This window comes from Rutidosis leptorrhynchoides, chromosome 1 (genome assembly GCF_046630445.1).
Source record: "Rutidosis leptorrhynchoides isolate AG116_Rl617_1_P2 chromosome 1, CSIRO_AGI_Rlap_v1, whole genome shotgun sequence".
Lineage (NCBI taxonomy): Eukaryota > Viridiplantae > Streptophyta > Magnoliopsida > Asterales > Asteraceae > Rutidosis > Rutidosis leptorrhynchoides.
In genome coordinates, this window is record NC_092333.1 from 212408669 (window position 1) to 212430975 (window position 22307).

Consider the following 22307-nt stretch of genomic DNA (forward strand, 5'->3'; position numbering starts at 1 on the left):
GAGGCTATGACTGATGTCTACCAGCGTGTAGATGAGGTAGATATGACAAACGCGGAGAGATTTCGTCAGATGGAGCAGTGGCAAGCCCGAAATGATTACGAGCATTCCAGGCAACGACAGCATGATAGATGGGACTATCATCAGCGTCAGATTATGAGCCGGCTATCACCTCAGGATCACTACGTTCTGACCCGACCCGCTTACTATCCTCAACACCAGCCCGAGATGAGACCACCATATACTCTCTACGACCCTAACCAGGCCTACCAGTATACCTATCACCAACCATGGAACCCAGACGACGACATGAACTGGAACCCCTATCCAGATTGATTTAGTTCCGGTTGGTGATTTCTATGATTTTTCATCTTTTTATTATTTTTATTTATTTATGTTTAAACATATGATATTGTGATACATTAATGTATTGTTTAATATTTTTATTATTTTGTACTAATATTTCATATTTGATTTGAAAGTGGGATTTAAAGTCCCATTTCAAATTACCATGCATGTTTATATTTGTATTGTATGTATTTTATTTCATGTACACAACAGGGTAAAACAACGCATTTTCAAAGACTGCCATTAAGTTCAGCAAAAGCTACTAATTTTGACGACAAAACGAAAAACAAATGTGATGTAACAACAAGACGGAATGAACAAATGATGTGCATCATTTATCATTCAACAAACAAACGCCAATATGTTTGGAAACTTTGGTAAAATTTAATCATTTTTCTACGCTAATCACCCTCAATAATTTAAATTGTTACTGATTTCTTGCAAATGAGGGTATTGCAAGATCTTAAGTGTGGGAAGGGGTTAAATTCTTTCGGATTTTTAAAATTTTAAATTTAAACACTTGGTTACCATTAGAAATACTAGTAACGCAGTAGTTGTATTAGAATCTAGTGCTCTCTGATAATAAAGAACATCCCTAGTCTTATATACTGACTACCCAATTCTAGTAAAAATTTTCAAAATTTTCAATTAAATGAACTCAAAATCATGTTTATACATATTTATGAACGATAAAACTAGGTGTTAACACCGAAATTATTGTTACCTCGGAAAGGACATAAATTGAGAAACAAACCAAAATGTTAGAATTCATTTAAAATGGAATAGAGGACAATAAAAAGGAAAATAAAAGCCAAGTGTGGGAAAATTTACCAAGTTATTTAAAACATATATCACAAATTTTTGTACAAATAACTGAAGATACTTTTGCTTTGGACTAATCTAAACAGTTTTACCCAATTTACTGTAATATATTTGAAAGAAAGATGGATCTACACGATGAATCAATTCCATCATTAAAAGGAAGTAAAGTCTTCCGAAAAAGAAACGCGCTTCTTGATTTAGGTCAAGAAGGTGTCGTCCAGACCAGCTGTAGGTTGACGAAAATTCTAGAAAAGTCATCTCTAAAATCAGCAGGAAATCCACGGACCTCAGCATCAAACAGGGTCGCCAAGTGGTCAGACTTATCCTAACCATGAGAGGATCTGTCTCATAAAATGGGGAGGGCGCCGTGCAAATTAGCTTGATAAGACTAATGAATCAGATCCCCAGAAAGGATAATCTCCTTAAAGATCAAAAATTAGCTTTTAAGCCTAATATTACTCAATCCTAGAAATTGATCTTAAAGATTGAGAATTACAAACTCATGGAATTCGATGATATCTAAACTCGAGCTTGAACGAGAAAATATTTTGATCAAAATTACAAACCGATTTGTTTTCTAAAAATCCATTTTAATGCATTCATTACCATTGAATGTAAAATCCTAGGGATTCACCTAGAATTCATTAGGTCACCTGAATCAAATCGGGTGTCAACCGTAAGAACGGTGGTTGCATAGCATGGTCAAAGACAGGACCTTGTGCCAGACCGAAGAAAAATTATAAGGGTGAGCTTTACTATTGCTCCTACAAAGGATAGTAATTGCAACCGACACGTTATAGACCATAATTAAAAGCATGTCAGGGGACATTGCCTTAACAGTTGCTTGTTCAACGCTTTCCTTTACAACCGGACGGTAGTTTACCGAAAGGTAATATACGGAGCAAGTATACTGGACGTGTTGCTTTGCCAAGACAAGGTTAGAAAGTGGGTGACACAAAACCACAAATTTTGAGCTAAAATTTTCAAATCTGAAACCCACCAAACCCACAAAAATAATTTGCAAACACCAGTGAATGGTTATTCCGGAAAACTTATCTAGGATGAAAGCTAGATTTAATTTTCAAAAGATCAAATGTTTTCATAAAGATCCAATTTCCTTAAGGATCTAAATTTTAATAGTCATTTGGGACTGTAAACCACATCGTTACTATCATTGTTTATACCGTCGTATAGAAATCACTGATGTACAAAGTGTGAAGAATAAAGAAGTGATTCTAGTATTTGTATTTCAAGACTATATTGCTTGAGGACAAGCAACGCTCAAGTGTGAGAATATTTGATAATGCTAAAAACAAACATATATTTCATAGCATTATCCCTCAAGAAAGAAAAGCTTTTAGTTGCAATTGTTCTATTTACAAGTGATATTCGTTTAAATAATAAAAGGTGAAGACAAAAGACAGATTCGACGAATTGAAGACGCAAACAACCAAAAAGCTCAAAAGTACAAAATACAATCAAAGTGGTTCCAATTATTGATAAGAAACGTCTTAAAAATTACAAGAGTACAAGACGCGAAACGCAAAATACAAGATATTAAATTGTACGTAAGGACGTTCGAAAAACCGGAACCGGGACCAAAGTCAACTCTCAACGCTCGACGCAACGGACTAAAAATTACAAGTCAACTATGCACATAAATATAATATAATATTTAAATAATTCTAATAATTATTTATATATTATATTTATTTATTAAATCCGTCGGCAGAATGCAAACAACTACATGTGAGCTGGAAAAAGGGGCCATGCGATCGCATAGCCTGGAAGGCAAAAAGCCATGCGATCGCATGGCAGTAGGTGTGAGGCCACATCTATAAATTTCGCAGTTTTTGAGCAAATAAAACACATATTTTTCTTCTTTCTCTCATACGTAAACATATATATATATATATATATATATATATATATATATATATATATATATATATATATATATATATATATATATATATATATATATATATATATTATAATTTTAATTTTAATTTTAACTTTAATTCTAATAATAAAGGTATGTTAGCGAATGTTGTAAGGGTGTAAGTCGAAATTCTGTCCGTGTAACGCTACGCTACTTTTAATCACAGTAAGTTATGGTTAATGTTATTTTTAATTTAATGTCTCGTAGCTAAGTTATTATTATGCTTATTTAATGCCGAAGTAATCGTGATGTTGGACTAAATATTAAAATTGGGTAATTGGGCTTTGTACCATATTTGGGGTTTGGACAAAAGAACGACACTTGTGAAAATTAGACTATGGGCTATTAATGGGCTTTATATTTGTTTAACTAAATGATAGTTTGTTAATTTTAATATAAAGATTTACAATTGGACGTACCTATAAATAACCATATACACTCGATCGGACACGATGGGCGGGATATTTATATGTACGAATAATCGTTCATTTAACCGGACACGGGAATGGATTAATAGTTAATAGACTTATTAAAACAGGGATGAAATTATGAACAAGGACACTTGGCGTAATTGTTAACAAAGTATTAAAACCTTGGGTTACACGCAGTCGATATCCTGGTGTAATTATTAAACAAAGTATTAAGACCTTGTTACAGTTTAAGTCCCCAATTAGTTGGAATATTTGACTTCGGATATAAGGATAATTTGATGAGGACACTCGCACTTTATATTTATGACTGATGGACTGTTATGGACAAAAACCAGACGGACATATTGAATAATCCAGGACAAAGGACAATTAACCCATGGGAATAAAACTAAAAATCAACACGTCAAACATCATGATTGCGGAAGTTTAAATAAGCATAATTTATATATTTCATATTTAATTGCACTTTTAATTATCGCACTTTTATTTATTGTCATTTTATTTAATTGCACTTTTATTTATCGTTATCTTTAATTATCGCAATTTTATTTTATCGCACTTTTATTTATCGCAATTTCATTATCGTTATTTACTTTACGCTTAAAATTAAGTTATAATTATTTTTAATATTTTACATTATGTTTTAACTGCGACTAAAGTTTTAAAATCGACAAACCGGTCATTAAACGGTAAAACCCCCTTTTTATAATAATAATATTACTTATATATTTTTGTATTTTTACAAATATAGTTTAAAAAAAAAATATATAGCGTTAAGCTTGTTTAAAAGTCTCCCTGTGGAACGAACCTGACTTACTAAAAACTACACTACTGTACGATTAGGTACACTGCCTATAAGTGTTGTAGCAAGGTTTAGGTATATCCATTCTATAAATAAATAAATATCTTGTGTAAAATTGTATCGTATTTTATAGTATTTCGTTGTAAAAATAATAATATTTCCTAGTACACCACGCACACATCAGACCTCCCCACCCCTATCTCAGTACACAAGTGTAAATGGGTGAACCATTTGACCACTAGGGTGAGTTCATATGCAAAAGTTAAGGATATAAAACGAATCTACCTTATTATTATCATCTATTTATGAAAGTGAACTATTAATTTGAAACAAACAAAAAAAATATATTAGATTATCAAGATAGGACGCAGGAAGCTTAAGATAAGGACCATCTATATAATTATATAATTACGTAAAAATAACAAGGACGATTAATATAAGCAATTTGTTAACGACAATTCTAAAGGCTATTGTTAAAATTGCATATATAACTTTTAACTTATACACTACAATTACGTTGACTTTAATATGATAGTTTTTAAATTGCAGAAGTAGTTAGACCAATTTTAACGCGGCGTCAGAGGGGTCCCGTCAGACTCGCTGGCAATGGGTGACACCCCCTGACGCCCCTAGTGGGGCGTTATCGCTGACGCTTGAGGGGCGTCAGTCAACTTTTTCACGGATGGGTGAGGCAGCGTCAGTACACGTGGCGGCTTCTGATTGGCTGAAAATTAAAGCCGTTGGCTAACGGCTATTTTTTATTTTTTTATTTTTTTCAAAATTCTATATATTTTTATTTATATAAACCCATACATTCTACACTTTTATCACACCATTTCACTTTATTTTTCTTTCATTTTATCAAATGAATCATACAATTTTCTCTCATAACTATCAATTATTTTTCTTTCATGGCATCGTATTTACTTAGTTACGATTCCGATTGAAAGACGAGCGTATTATTGCACTAATTCAACATTTAGAAGATGATGAGGACGGGATCAAGACGTTATCATCCGAGAAATAAGAGATAGGACGGTGCACGACCAACTAACCGATGATCTAGTTGAGCATATTTGGAACCTTCCGTCCGCATTCCGCACCATGAATGGTTAAATTTTATGTAATGGTTAAATTTTATTTAATGGTTAATTTTTATATGTTTTTAATTATATGTAATATAATATAATTTGTATGCATAATAAAATAAAAAAGAAAAAAAAAATAAATCTGGTGGGACCTGTTTGACACTGGAGAGACGTCAGGATTATTTTAGTGTCAGAGGGTGACACTGCCACGTCAGAAGCAGATTGCATTTTTTGGCCAAAAAGTGAATAATGTCTGTGACGTATGGTCTTAGAGTTGTCATTATCATTTTTCTTAATATAATTTACACTTAAATTTATGTCTCTTTTTAAACCACATGTTTTCAAGTAGGGATGATTAAAGTGGGGGGAACACACTTTCTACTTTTTCCTACTCTCGACACTCGCAGCCTTTCTTACTAAAAAAGATGTCACAAAACTCCGATCACCGCCGTCTCAAATTCATCACCGGAGCCGACCCATTCGGCTGCGCCCTAAAAGACAAACTCATCTCCCACCTTCAATCCCTCAACATTGAAATCCAAGATCTTGGTACTGATAACTACTACACCGTCGCCGCAAAAATCGGCCACATCATCTCCACCACTGCCACGTCACCGGACACTGAAATTCGTGGTCTCGTCGCCTGCGGTACCGGCGTCGGCGTTTCTATCTTCGCCAATAAATTCCCCGGCGTCTACGCTGCCACGTGTCTTACCCCAGCCGACGCCGTCAACGCCCGGTCAATTAGCAACTGCAACGTCATCGCCGTCTCCGGAATGTCAACTTCCCCCGAAATCGCAATTGAAACCCTAGATAAATTTATCAATACCCCTTTCAAATCACCATGTCCTGCTTCGAATTCGGAACCCTGGCCGGAAAATGTTCAATCTTTCTTGGATGATTCACTTCCCGAAATGGCAAAGATCGGAACTTTATCGCCGGCGATGGAAACTTTATCAAGAAACTGTGCGATTTGTGATTTGGCGGCCGACCGGGAGTTCTCTCCGGTGGAGATTATGCCGGGGGGATATATGAAGATTGTTAGAGAAACACCCACGTCGGCGATTGTAAGATTCTCCGGCGGAAGTGTTGAACCGGCGCATCATCATAGTTATGGGCATGACGTCATGGTGATGAAAGGGAGAAAAATTGTGTGGAATTCGAGTAAAAAAGAGAGATATGAATTGGGTGTTGGTGATTTTTTGTATACACCTGGTGGTGATGTTCATAGGGTTAAGTATTTGGAGGATACTGAGTTTTTTATAAGGTGGGACGGTGTTTGGGATATTGATTTGGATGAAGATCTTGATACTGCTAATGCTAATATAGAAAAAGAAGTTTAGTCAGTTAAATCGGTAACTGTTAACCAATGATGTTATATTGGTATTATGGTTGAGTTTCATTTGAGTTCATGTTTGTTAGAAAAAGTTTTGTTGATAAATAAAAGTTGTTGAATGATATGCTTGGTAATGGTTATATGAGGTGTTTGATGTGTTATAAGTGATTATAGTTGTTTATGTTTGTAAAGTTTTACACTTTATTTGGTTACACGTATTAAATATGCCTAATTCAAATGGTTCAATCATCAATCCTCCTGTATTCATACATACAAGTGATCTAGAAAAGCACAATTGGTTGTATTCAGGTACAAAGATGTCATGCTCATCAATTATAAGCCGTATGCGGGGTCTTGATTCACTTTGTCTCGTCTGATTTTTCTTGCGTTGGATCGACCTTCATCACACTAGTGTAAAGGTATGTTTACTGTATGCTGATTTTTGAAATCCACCTAAACTATGGCCTTCAATAATTTTGATGAGTGCTCTGTAACCTTTAAATTTACGCCTTAGGGGCACAGTATTCGACCCATGATTGATAAAGTGCCTCATTCTGATCTTACATCAATGGTTCCATATTAGTTATGCAGTATGCATAGATTATGTATTAGTTTGTCATTAATCATGATCAACTTTAAGCATTTTAGATCCTCACTTGCAAGTTTATGACATCGTAATATATTGTTCACTCGTTTTGTCATCATTAAAAAGGGGAAAATGTTGGTTATTAGACAACATGAATACATGATATTCAAATGGTAATATATTTTGTTTTGATGATAGACAACTATATGCACCTCTATATGATATTATGATCAAGGAAAATTGCAAGGTCGCAAATCTCATATGCGGCAAATATGGATATGTAAGTAAATAAGGAGTACAACTTGAAGTCATGCTTTGTGCTAACTTATAAAAGACTAAATTTTCGGTTTAGTTGTTAACTTAGTTTTCATAAACTTCTTTCAAAAACCCTTCAAATTAGTTTTAAATATCAATAAATAATTTCTTTTGTCCTTGTGGAAGTACTCGACTTACTAATTAGCTACTACTGACCCGCTTCCTATTGACCAGTAGTCTTGGTGACCCAAACCCATATTGATCGGTTACCCATCCCACCCTCCATTTGGCTACCTATAGTTTGTAGACTTACTGTTGCGTTTCAGGTGCATGCATCCCATGCTATTACTTTGCTACAGTCCAACGTAAAATCAGCCTCGAAATCTGGTTTTGGTACTTTTGATGGGCCATTAACTGTCACTGATTGGTGCAATGGTTGGAACAGTCAAACTGATAAATTTTCAGCTGAATCATCCATAAGCGTAAATGATTGTCGAGATTCTTCAATTGAGCCAATAATACATCTCAGTTTGCAGGCGGAACCACATCTTGTCGTAGCAAAGGTAACCGACCATTAATTACAATTATTTTAGGGCTGCAAACTAGCCAAGCTCTAGCTTAAAAGCGTGAGGTCGACTCAATCGGTCGAAGATCGTTAAAGATGTAAGCTCGGGCTCAGCTCAAGGACTCGATATGGCTCGAGGATGGGCTCGAAAACCTAGAGAATCCTTGTAGATACGACTAAACGATATCATAATTTGATGTCCAATATTACTAACATTTGAATATTTAAATTCAAATAGATATTTATATACACACATACAAATACTAAAGGCTTGAAAAGCTCGTTGTGAATTTCAAGATCGGTTTTTAAGTTGAAACTCAATTAAGGCTTGACTTGTTTGCAGCCCTTTTTATTAATTTACATTGTGTTCTCGAGTTTTTTTTTCAGGCGGGAAGGAGTAGGAGGGAACAATCACATGGCAACGTATTTGTTAGTTACACGTGAAAAACCACATAAAACTTGAAGTAACAGGTGAGTATTGGTCTGATTTGTCGCTTTCAAATTTGAGTTATAGTACTGAGATACCTGCTATCTCTGTTATTGCTATCTGCTGAGTATCATGGTGTCCAAGAAGAAGAAAAAGTACCAAGATTTAACGGACACTGCTACTAGGATTTTGCGAAACCGATCGGTTAGTCGTGGAACATCGGATGCGGCTTCTAAAAGTGGAGAAGTGTTTTCATCTGATTCTGATGGGGATCGTTCATCTCCGATTATGGATGACGTCGTACGTTCCAATCTGATGGTAGATGAAGTTGATCAACCAAATAAGAACGAGGGAGATGTGCCAATTGATCAACCTGGGAAGGATAATCGTGATTCAGAAGGGAAGATTCTGAAAACCTATAGTTCTAGAAAGAGGAAGGGTAAAGTGAACCAGCTGATTGAAGTTGGGGATGGTCCGTCAAAGGAAAAGAAGAGTGCTCAATTTGTTCCTTATGTTGGTGATTCTTCTATTCCTGCTAATGAAAAAATTCTCCCTGAAGTAATTAAAAAACGCAAGGGTAAAAGGAAGAAAGATGGGTATGGTAAGAATTCTGCTGTAACTGATCATTCTATTGATGATATTGTTGCTAGTAACTATGATATTATTGCTAAATCTATTGGTGAAACTATTGCTGTTGCTAAACCGGCTAGTCCTGTTGTATTCTTTAAAAGTTCAAAAGATGGTAGCTATAATGAGGTTGATGTAAACCTAGTGGCTGCTGCTGAGAATGCTGTTAAGTTATTTAAGAATGATGGTATTAGAGAGTCAATTGTTGTTCCTGATGATTTCTCTCAATTTACATTGGGTGACAATGTAAATTTAATGAATACGCAGGATAATAATAGCGGTGATAAAGATAATGTTGTTTCTGGGATTAAATCTACAACAATGGAAGGGGTTGAGACTAGTGATGGGCAAGGCAATACAAATACTAAATCCCAAAGAGCATGGGTAAATCCAAACATCACTTTTGCTGACTTCTTAAAACAAACCAAAGATGAGGAAGAATTAAAAATGGAGTTCATTCCTCCAGTTTTAATGTCTAATCGTCAAAAGAGAGTAGTTTTCTCTGCCGAGGAGGTTAAGAAGGGCGGTAGTGCTTTTTCTCTTCAATTATATGGGTATTTTATTGGAACTTCTATGGAATATAGGGTTGTTAATGCCCATCTAAGGAGAATGTGGCGAAGGTATGATCTTAAAGAAATCGTCAAAACAGCTGCAGGATTTTATTTATGCAAATTTAATAACGAAAAGGGTATGAAGGAGGTTCTTGAGAGTGGTCCATGGTTAGTTAATAATGTTCCTTTTTTCGTGAATCAGTGGGAACCTGGAGTTTGGCTTGAAAAAATTGAACCCGAAAAAGTTCCAATTTGGATTTGCATTCACAATATACCCATTGAACTATGGAGTGGCAGAAGTATAGGTAAACTTGTTAGTGGTATTGGTAGGCCTATGTTGATGGACAAAGTTACTTCAGAGAGATGTTTAAGTAAAAGTGGAAGACTAGGTTTTGCTAGAGTTTTGACTGAAGTCAATGCAGCTGATGACCTTCCTAGCTTTGTCGAATTTTCCTATCCTGTGATTGGTTCTTTTCCAGTCAAAGTGGGTAAACTTGAGGTGACTTATCAATAGAAACCGCCTTTATGCACTCATTGCAAAGTGTTTGGGCACTCTTTTAATACTTGTAAAATTAGGCCTAAAACAGAAGATGAAGTTTCAGCACAAGTGTTAAAAGACGCTTTGAAAAACAACAATGATGGTGAAACAGTTGATTTAAATAACCAGTTTGTTGAGGACGGCTCTAAAGTTGTTAGTCAGAAAGGAAGGGTATCTCATAAGTTGAATTTTGATAATAATAAAAGTCAATGACAGTCAACAGAAGCAAAAGGTATCAAGCAAAATGCAGTTAAGAATAATCATGGTATTAAAGACAATATTGCTGTGGAGGAAACAAATTGGAATGTGGAGTCCCAGAAAAATCGAAATCAGAATGTTTCAAGAAAAACAGATAAAGGGAAGGGCATTGATGGTGAAGGTAATAATAAGACATATTCCAAAGATAGAATTGAAACAAACAATCCTTTTTATGTATTAGTAAATGATGAGGGTAATGGTGATTGATGTTAAGTTTGATAATACTGCTCCGATATATCTAGTATAGGTCCTCGAGTTTCGCTCAAATTAGTGTTATTCATGTTGTAATCCTCGTTGTATCATTTCCTTATCAATAAAATTATCTTGTTTTTCAAAAAAAAAAAAACGTATTTGTTAGTTTCAAAGCATGCCGCAAAACTTACCATGATTATTACTAATGTCAGTACAATATTACAATAATGTTGTATATCGATGTTTAAGTTAATGCGTATATGTATGTTTACTATAATACTCATCGTATAAGCTTGAACTTTGTAATAATGATCACCACCTGGCACCTGCAATTTGAGTACAATATTTGGAGTACATGTAACGTTAGAGACGAACACGATGTAGACTAGTAGGAAAAGTAATAATAACATGATTATGAGGAATATAGTGGTCATTGTATATACATGAGAATTATTTTCCACTCTAATCATCCCAAAAATGAGAGGATTATAATCTAGGTAAAAAGTGCATCAATCTCCTTTCAAACCCTTTCCTCTCCACTACATTCTTTCTATAAAAAAAAACTCAAGAATGGTTGAGTAGTGACCTCTCCCTCCAACTCCTCTCCTTTCTTTCATAAAAAAAAACTCGAGAATACAGCCGGCTGGAAACGATAACTTTGAAGTCCCATTAATCAGTTTAAGCTGTCCGCAACGAAATTTCATTACGGAAGGCTAAACTGTCCGCTTCTATTTCTGTTTCACGAAATGCTTCCTTCCCACAAGATTGTTTCTTTTGGTTATTATTTGTTTCTTTGATAATCAGGTTGCCAAACACAAATCCTTCTGTTATCTGATTATTTTAACCTCAAATAGAAGAAGTGCATTTAAACACGATTCGATGTTACAAAATTGTGAACAGGTGCAGATGGAAATCGTGTGAATGACATAGCCGAGTCAGATCAGCAACTTGGTCTCAGGCCTGCACTTCTTGTTGGGTATGAATTCAATAATACCTTTTGTTAGCTTTAGTTATTAATTGCCTTCTAATTTATGTTGCATGTAATATAGTTTTTTCTCATTTATAGATATGTTCTACTTTGAAAATTACTTTTTAATTTACGACTAGGTAATATGAATATTTATATTTTGGTAACCAACAAAAATGGTCTTTTTTAGTAACTTGCACTCGTCAAGGTTGCTAGCTCCCCAAAATTTGTATATTGTTTCTAGAAAGTTCATACCCTCCAAAAGTAAGAACTTTGAGTTACGTTTGTTAACCAGGGAGGGCGAGTATTTCTATTTTGGCTATACGCGGTCTAACCGGAGTGTCCCCGTGACTGTTTCCCTGCCACTCTAACATGTGCAGCTTAATGAGATTTGAACCTACGTGACTAATAAATAGTCAAACACTACGTGATTATCTTGTTGGGTATTTCGAAGCCAACCACTAGGCCATCTTGGTGATGATTAAATAGTCAAGCACTAAGTGACTAATAAAACACTCAAAAATTAATGTTGAATAATCATAGTAGATTAAACTTTAAAATCTCAATCTATATCGTTAACATGATGTATGCAAAAAGGTATCAGGATGATCGGCTAAAGACGTCAGCAACCTCTCTTGAACACTGGGATAAAGCTCTTTTGGAACCCTACGCTATGCGGAAACATGTGAGAAATTACTATTGGTAATGGGTCAAATAGGTTCGTGTTGATTTGAGACAAAATGGGTCTGAGTTAAAATGGATCATATTTGGGTTGACTTGCATACTCTAATATGATTTATGCTGGTCAACACAAATGTGATAGATATGATTCGAGAAACAGTATCGTTAAAGTGAATGCGTAAAAATGGATGTTCAGTTCAAAGTTACTCTACCAGTAGGTCATTATGGTGATGGTTAAACAATATCATTAGATTAATAATTTGAGTTTCTAAACTATTCAATTTAGTAGCTATTGAGCATAAAAATACGTTAGCTGTATGATCCATAATCCATTTGAGCTTAAACATATCTCAAACTCACTCAATAAGTAATAAGTAAATGGTTTGAAATTACCACTTCTAAGATAAAAAGTTGACATATTTTTTACAAGACACGTTATTGTCGACCAATTCATTATCTCCGTCCTGTGATTATTGCTGATGAACTATTGTGTTGTATCCAGACACTGATCCCCTTACATCCGACTCACACCAAAGGTTCAACCTTTATAAACGGTGGGTTGGGTCAACCCGCAGGTAGAAAGCAACTTAGCAGTGGCGTTCGTTTTCCGATGGACCACTCCAAGGGTTTGATCCAGTGGGTCCAGAGCATTACTTTTATATCTGTTTCTGTTGACCTTTCGATGTAGTTAGTTTATCAAGCCGATTCATCTCGAGGTTAGATTTATTTATTCCCTTTATACACTTGGTGTATATTGTTGAATTTACAACCGTAACGTAAGTAACTCAATGCTCCATACATGGGAAATGAAAGCAGAATTCGTTCGGATCCTCCCACATGTTCAATCTTTTTTTTTAGCGGTTTCCCCAGAGATCTTTATCGTTAATGCAACCTTCATTTTGCTCATTCATGGAGTTGTATCTTAGAGGTGGCCAAATCTGGGTCGCGTGGGTTGCATAACAGTCAAAACAAGTAGTTTTTTTTTTTTTTTTTTTAATGAATTATTACTATGCACATTATCTCCGGGAGGTTTTGAAGCATCATATTTACAATTTGGGAGATTTTCGAGTTTCGGCCCATTTGACCTGTATTAAGCCGTTCTCAAGTAAAATGGATTGAAATTTCTGCTTTAGCTTATTTGTAACTTTGTAAGGGTTAAGTGACTAAAGTTTTATCAAATTATACGTATAATTTATGTATGCAACGTCAATAGTGTCTATTATATGTATCAGACTTCAAACTGCAGTTGCTACCGTAGGATTTGACCTCTAATAAGTTGTTGCAACACCAATTATGATACATGGAGGATGACAATGGGGGCACCAAGCACACACACCACACACACCACACAAGCATTCAGTGGTGTTGGTGGTGGTGGTAATTTCAACCCAATGACTTTGAAGAGTGGTCAAGGTGGTGATATGGGTGAAGTTGTGATGTGGTCCAGCGGTTGGTGGCCTGCCTCCTTTGGGGAGGTCAGGAGTTCGACCCTCGTTGGCTACATATTAAAAACACAATTTCATCCCTGCCATGAAGTGTCCACTCGTGGCACCTTTCCCATATCGTTTGGGGTGGGTGGTGGTTGGGGGGGGGGGAGGGGGGGTGTAAAGGGGAGGGGGGTTTTACTTGGCCGTGCCCTTGGATCGGTTTCAAGGTTTCCTCCCGGACAGCGATGGGGGCGGGGTTATTATCGCTGCATCGGCATAGTCGAAACGGGAGATAATCGCAACAGGTGGTTTAGTCCCCGTCGGGTGATCCCAATCGCTGTTCAAAAAAAAAAAAAAAAAAAAGGTGGTGATATGGGTAATGTGAACTCTGCATTTGGTATGGTTGATGTTAGAGCTCTTCTGCCACCAGATCCATTGACTCCAATGTTTTCTAATCTGTCACCAGTATGATACATGGAGGATGACATGGACACTTACATGGCTACCACATTGAAAAAAAAAATGTAAAGTTCATCTGATAAATACCATAGATATAATTGACAGTTTGATACATACAATTTAAACTATAAACTTTTTAAGTTGGATATGTAGAATAGAAAAGTTTTTATACATTTTCAGACACTTACTCCTTTATTTATTTTCTGAATAAAAAGTTTGTTAATGTTAATATATTGCATGGAGTTGTTTCTGGAACCTTCGGGTAAGGGTATGACTGTCTACATCTTACCTCTCATATCCCGCCTTTGGCGGGATTGGCTAATGTTGTTGTTGTGGAATCCTTTTTTGCGACAGGCACGACTCAAGGTAGGAGAGTGATGGGACCGTCTTGCTATGTTTAAGGCTTTACACCCGTAAAAGCTTTTGGATCCACATTGGCATCCTAAATGTTCACCAACATGTGTTGTCATTGATGACGGTAAGTGCAGCGTACCTTGAAAGACGAACATCACTTCCGTTTCACTGTGATGCAGAAAAAGTGAAAATATAGTCAAAGAGAAACTGATAAAAGAAACTCACATGATACTAATGTGGTAAAAGTAAGCGATATCCAGTTATATAAGTATTGAACAAATAACAAGTATAACAGCAATAATAGTGATTTTATATGCTCATTTATTAAACCGAGGTTAAGGTTTTGCATATCTTTAGTTACTTTGTTTGTGCAACATCACAGTTGATGCATTTAGCATTCAAAGTCTCAAACCATTTATAGTACACCCTGTAAATAAATATACATCCAAAGGTATTTGAAATTCCTGTATGTATTTTATTTTCAGTTAATCAAATGGGTTTGAGGGTTCAATTCGTATAAAACACTGATTTCGTAATACGTATTGAACTAGTCAAACTTTTTATTTCATTGAACTAGTCAAACTTTTTATTTTATACACAATGAATATGTATATATAAAAAAATGCCTCAGGAAAAATACTCGTCCTCGGGGTAACCCAAACAGCTACACCTTATCAACTTTCATTCAATTGCTTGTTACATGCATTATAAGAAAAGTTTGCTTCTTCTGCACTACCTAAAAATATACACTACCAATGATCCAACATAAATTCTTATCTGATTCATTTCCAGATATTTATGGCATAAATAAAAGTATGCATGTCATAATTGACAAATTCATTAAATAATCAGATATTGACATTAACATGAAGTTAGAATGGGGCATATCTTGTGACATAAATATCAAGACACATATTTTGGGTTGTGAGTAGAAAGATATGATTAACAACACATGGGGTGGGGTGGGGGGCAAATCCTACCCATGTGAAAGACAAAGGTCCAAACAACCACCCCTTTATGATGGTGAAAATGCCATGATTATATGTGTAAGCACCCAATTAGTTCTTGGTCTTCCATCCCCATGTGCATCCCACATGATGCCAAAATGTCATTTGTCATTTTTTTTTTCTTTCAAAATAATGAATACTCATAAATAACCGGTTTTTCAAAGAAAAACGACCTCAACAAGAAATACATAAAGACGGGGGAAACAGGGAAGCTCGCACCTAGAAAGTAATTGTCTAAACGAAAACTATCTATAAACGAGTCTCCCAAACAACCCAAAAAACCATTAAAAAAAACACACTGAGCAAACATAACCGATTACTACACGATAAAAAAGGAATCACACCAAATGTCATTTGTCACTTACCTTCTTCCTACTTACGGTGTAAATGAGCCAGACTACTCGTGAATTACTCAAACTCAACCCGTCAAAAACTCGATTCGAGCCGAGCTTAAACAAGCTCGAGCTTATTTTAAGGATCAATTACTAAACTAGTTCGAGCTTCTTATATCGAGTTCGAACAAACTCGCGAGTCTAAACGAGCTTTTCATTTATATACATTAAATTAAAGGAAAATGCTAATGACAGCCCTTAGGGCTGTCGTTAACACGCTTTAAAATGTTGTAAATTTTGATAACCGTCTTTATGAAAATGACTAATAACCGCCATGTACAATTACTTAATGCATGTTAACGACAACCCTTAAGGCTGTCGTTAGCATTTTTCTAAATTTAAATTAATTATTATCTCTCTAATAATATACTACTAAATTGTTGCATAATAGTTATTGTATTTTATATATAAAATATAATAAGTAAATCTATCTATATGTTACAGTATATGATTAAAAAGTATGCTATAAATATTATAATAAATAAATGTCGAAATTAAATAAAATAATAATATTATCAAATAAACGAGTCGAGCTCAAGGTTCCATGAAATTAGACGATGAGCTCGAGCTTTATATGCTAGGCTCAAATCGAGTCGAGCTCTATCCCGAGCTCAGCAAATTTTAAACAAACCGAGCTCGGGCCTAATGAAACTAGAGCTCGGCTCGACTCATTTACACCCTTATTCCTACTCCATACCTAGAGTTTCGTTTTACATTTCCCTAATCATTTGGAGGTATCAATTCATAGGCATACAGCTATAGCTATAGCTATAGCTATCTACATTATTTGAAAATTCGTTTCTATTGAAATGTATAAAACGTATTTACAAAGTTTCCGTTTTTTCTACATAAGTACAATTTTTCCCAATATATATATGGATTGTTTGAATAGTTTGTTGTTTGTTTATTGAAGTTAATATCATTGATACAAATGATACCGATGGTACATATGACTTTGACACGTTAAAAAGTTTAATTTGTCTTCCCTTTAGATTTCATTCTACGCTTTACAATTCGAACACAAGAATATAACATGTGTAACAAGTTTCACGTACCTTTTTTTTTTTTTCTAAAAAAAAAAGCTGAGATATATTATATGAACGAAAAACTCTCTAGCAAAGAGCTAGAACGGAACTAAAAAGGGCAATTAAGTCAAGTATTCCAATTTGAAACATAAATGTCCCTATATTTAGCTAAAGAAAAGAGTAAATTCAACATAATTAAAGGTAATACTTTTTATCATCGACTTATCACAAAACGCAATTTCGAAAACGCCAAGTAATCCATAAGGTCGCGCAAATAATAGACCGGGTATGAATCTTCGTCTCTACCAAGCTAAAATTTGAATCAATCAAACTCAAATTTTCTGACCACGAAGTGAAGCTCATGCTGTTAAAGTTCATCCACAAGCCGACCAATCTTCAAGTATCAATCGCAACCGGACATTGAAAGAAGACATAAAGCAAACTTTCAACTCCTTGATTACAACAGACACAAGCAATCGACTCAATCTCCAAACCTCTTCTCGATAAATTTAGCCGGTGTGCAGTCGGAACTTGAACTCGGATACATATGGGGTGGATGTAAAAATTTATAAACTTTTCAATGTCAGCAGAGGTAAACACTAAAAAAACCTTATTTAGAAAAGAAAATTTAGTGTAAAATTTTTTTTGCCGTTAAATTTAGATGGGGCGAATACACCCTTTGGGTTGTATTATCTTCCGCCACTGCCGGTGTGGAAGCCTATCTAATTTAAACGCCACAAAAAATACTCACTTTGGTCGGAAGAAAATGAAACCAAGTAATTGTAGTGTGACAAGAAGGCGGAACTTTCGGTCTATGTAGTTTCAGATCAAACGAACAGAAAAAAAATCCATCGCCAGATAAAGTGCACTTCCAATAGTCTTCTGTATCGGCCAGGTGTATATTTTGAATCTCTGTCATAAAATGCAACAACGAACTCATTTCTAGCACCTATATTAACCCGATTCCAACTCCAATTTCACGACCAGTGTTTTATTTTTTTCCTTATAGAGAAACTTGAGTGGGACTTTTGAATTAGGCAAATGTAAATTTGTGAGTAACCCATGACACTTTAGATTTGAAATGCTACAATATGAAACGTATATGCACGATTATATTCGAGTTAATTGTCCATATCGATTTTGAGTAATAGTTTATTAATATTAATACTAATGAAATGACCTGTGAAACTACGTTTGTTTAAACGAACAGTTTAACGATATGTTTTAGGTATTAAGTGAACGTAAATGTTAAAGTCATTTAGTTTAATGACACGTAAAATCACAGAGTCCGACTAAGAAACTCGTCAGCTGAACATTGCGTTAAACACCTAAAATGCATATTAAACAATCCACATCTAATCATAAAAGATAATATTGATTGTAATTTTATTTAAAAGTGTAAATTAAAATATAAATTTAGAATTGGTTTTCTTCTGCCTAGCTTTTATACCTTCTCGTACTCATTCAAAATAATTAATTAAAATAATTCAAAATTATTTAATTTTAATAATTAAAATAATTATTAATAAGATTTAATAATAATAATTACGTAGTAATTAATAAGATTTAATTTTAATTTAAAATTATTTAGATTAATGATATCATCCATAATGTCTAAATTTTTTCTTTTATTTTTTTAATTTTTTTTAACAAAGAAATTAGCCTAATAATGACATCATCATTATAGAATTTTAATAGAAACTATAGATTAATATTAATATTATTATTATTAATATTAATACTTATATTTTTATTTATATATTATTATCCCTATATACTAAAGTACGTGACAAAAGTTGTAGTTCTAGTTATTTTTGATTGTCGTTTTGAGTTTGCGTTCACACTACAAAAGGCCCCTCAAATTCGGCTCAATTTACACAACGGTCCCTCAACTTTACACTTTTTCAGGGGTAGAAAGCGTTTATTAAAATAAAAGAAAATAATTTCACCCGAATTTTTAACAGACCCTATCTTCTCGCTCGGTGCGAGTTAAATTTTTCCGAAATCACCGTTCAACTAGAAAAAATCTAATGAATACAACGGGACAAACTACGCGCGAAACGAACATTGTTAAAAAAACAATAAATATTTCGGGCTATATTTCATACATATACATACGCGTACAACAAACAACTTGTGATGCCCCGTACAAATTAACGTGTACGGATCATCAACAACAGGTCCATTACAAGGTTACAACACTATATGCTGTTTTAAAACAAGTTTGCATTCATGAAAAGATAACGTTTTACAGAAGATAGCGTGCTTCTACGAATAGAAAGCATTAATATAAGTACGTGACACGAAGGTCATTACAAAGCCACTGTTCAAATATAGCATAAGTTATGAATGCAAAGTAAAAGTTTCGTAATTGAGACATCTCTAAGCAATGCAGCGGAAGTCTAACACCGAGAGTCTAATACAACGGAAGCAACATACGTTTAAGCACATGAGAAATAACATGCTTAAAAAGTCAACACGAATGTTGGTGAGCTATAGTTTGATTGTAACAATAATGTAATGTAGGCCACGAGATTTCGTATTCAAAAATAGTATGAAAAGTATATGCTTAACCGTGGGCACTTGGTAACTAACTTAACGTATATATATCACCCCCTAAAAGTACACTTGGCGAGTGCGTAAGTTTACGAAGTATTAAACACCCGTTAAATGCTAGCGCGACTAGCCCGAGTGGGGATGTCAAACCCTATGGATCCATATCTAAGATTCGCGTTCACCGGTTCAAAAACCAATGACTAAACGTTACCGAGCTAAAGGAAAATTTTATGCCGTTATATCACCCACACATATATAAAGTTTAAGTACTCGTGCCTAGTAAGTAAAACATAAAAAGCTCATGTATTCTAAGTCCCAAAAATAGTTAGGTAAAAAGGGAGCTATAACTCACAGTGAAAGTGCGGTAAACGTCGATACGAGATAAGTAAGCAAGTAAGTCGGTCCGAAAGGTCCTCAACCTAAGTAAAAAGTTACTAAGTCAGTAAGTTGTCCCAAAAGGGTTTAAATGTACGTAAGTTAAGTCTTAAGTGTCATCATCATCAACATCATACGTAAAAAGTAAAGTAAGTTTTCAGTCAAGAATAGAGATTGAAACAAAGGTTGAATTCGTTCAGCTGCTACGACCTCTATACAAACTGAAATGACGTGAGACCAGTGGGAAAGGCTCCGTATGTGAGTCCTCTAACCACTGAACAATTTTCAGAACCTAACTCGTCTTTGTTTGACCGTGGCGACGGTTTAAGTGCGAATAGGTCAGAATTTTCAGCACAACGTTACAAAGGCGTAGTGACTTTCGGAAGGCTACAAATCCTAAACCGTAAATCGGATTAAGCCGAGTATTAAATGAAAAGTCACCTACTCGAACCGAAATATCTGGAAATCAACTTTTCCAGAAGCCCAGGAGCCTGATCAGACCCTGAAAAACAGAAAGCAAGTGCTCCGGTGGATTTCTCGGTGTTTGATGCTCATTATGGTTCTCATCCTTGATGCGTATAAGCCTCAAGTGTAAAACTCTTGATGTTTTAGCATCACTTTAACCAAGGTTTAACCATCAGCACACAAAGTTAGGACTAAGAAATAAAATACAACTCTTGTGAGAGTTTGAGCAAGGTGATGAACCAAAGTTACATCAATTTCTTTGTTCCAACACAAATACAAGTCCTATTAAGCTATAAACTTTAAATCCAACTAAATAAGCAAGACCTTAAGCTATATAACTTAGATCTTAGCTAAGTATTAAAGACCTTAGACTAGAAATTCTAGATCTCATGTTCTTGGTGAAACCCTAAGTCATAATACTTAGACTTTCAACTTTTACACAACCATAAGTTACAAAACTTAGATCTTGTAAAGTAAAGTGAACACAAGTTAATGAATTCTTGTTTTGACTAGCTAGATGACCATAAGTTACTTAACTTAGATCAACTTTAAATGAGTGAAAATTATAAGCTAGGAAGCTTAAACTTTCTTGTTCTTGAACCTTCAAAGTTGGACTTTGGTTACAAGATTTATGAGATCAAAGTTAATAAGTAAATCTTTGACCAAAGAGCTTACATAAATCAAATTTCTCAAACATAAATGATAAATTTAAAGTTAAAACTAAACAAGTTCAAGGTTGGATCATTATATAATGAGATGTCAAGTTACAAGCTTGAATCTTCATAAAATGAACTTTAAAGTTCCAATACTTGAACATAAAGAGGATCTTAAAGTATTTGATCCTTTGATTATCACAAGTTTCATGTATAACCAAAAGCTACAAAGCTTTGATCCTTATTCTTGCTTCTTTATCATACAAGTAATTAAAGAATGCAAGATAACATAAGGATTTAAGTTACAAAAACTAAAATCCAAAAATAATAGAAAGATGATGATGATTACGGTTTTGGAAGCAAAAAAAGAAGAAAGAAAAAGAGTTTAAACCTTCAAGTTCTCCAAGAAAAGTTAGAGAGAAACTTGAAAGAAAAAGAGTGTGTGTTTTTGTGAAATGAAATGAGAGAATGAAGTGATGTTTAAAAAAATAAAGTGGTGGTGAGGTGGTGTTGGTGGCCGACGGTTAAGGGAGCAAGGGGAGGGGACCATATGCTTGGCATGGGTGGTAGTACATGGTGGTGTGGGTACATGTTGGGTGGCATGGGGTGTAAGGTTAAAATATGTAAGTATTAGTACCAAACATGCTTAATACTTGTCTTATTTACTAATGGGTTTTGTCTTATGTTTCATGGGCTAACTAGTCCACTAATTAGTCCATTAAGTGAGCCCATTTAGTTAAGTAGGTTGGGCCTTTAATAAGCTAGGTCCATTAACGGCTTAAGTCCATTAAAATAAACTAGTAAGTATTAGTAAACACTAAGCATAATTAAGTAATCATAAAGCCAAGTAATTGTCATAAATATATAACAATTATGTTTACGTAGTCATAATATTCCAATTATGACAAAAGTTTATCGTGCACTAAGTACGTAGCTCGTTTTAAACAATAAGTGGAATTAACGTTTGTAAATGTATTCAAGGATTATGTTAAGTAACTAAGTACTCAAAAACACGTTGTAAGGCATTAACGAAAGTAATTAACATAATTAATGATCCCAGCTGTTAATTTAACTCAGTACACACAAATACGCAGTTTCGTGAAAGTAATAAATAAAATTAAAAGTCGAAAAAGTCGGGTCGTTACATTACCCACATGTTAAAGAAAATTTTGTCCCGAAAT

The 22307-nt window shown here is 34.6% G+C and overlaps 1 protein-coding gene and 1 long non-coding RNA gene across 3 annotated transcripts; both read left to right on the forward strand.

The window, feature by feature from the left end:
- The first annotated feature begins 5775 nt into the window (after positions 1–5775).
- LOC139868166 (DNA damage-repair/toleration protein DRT102) lies at positions 5776–6906 on the forward strand. The gene has a single exon (XM_071856502.1). The coding sequence runs from the start codon at positions 5856–5858 to the stop codon at positions 6771–6773; it is 918 nt and encodes a 305-aa protein (XP_071712603.1). The 5' UTR covers positions 5776–5855; the 3' UTR covers positions 6774–6906.
- Positions 6907–11412: 4506 nt separating this feature from the next.
- Positions 11413–15171, forward strand: LOC139868173 (uncharacterized). Of its 2 annotated transcripts, XR_011765950.1 has the most exons (4): positions 11413–11569; positions 11666–11741; positions 12330–13129; positions 14654–15171. It is a non-coding gene; the product is annotated as an uncharacterized lncRNA (long non-coding RNA). The 2 variants fall into 2 exon arrangements; XR_011765949.1 differs by lacking the exon at positions 14654–15171 and having other exon boundaries at positions 12330–13402.
- The last annotated feature ends 7136 nt before the right edge of the window (positions 15172–22307 follow it).

What these genes read in the sequence shown, in the direction of transcription:
- LOC139868166 (XM_071856502.1), top strand. Translation starts at nt 5,856, where the DNA reads ATGTCACAAAACTCCGATCACCGCCGTCTCAAATTCATCACCGGAGCC.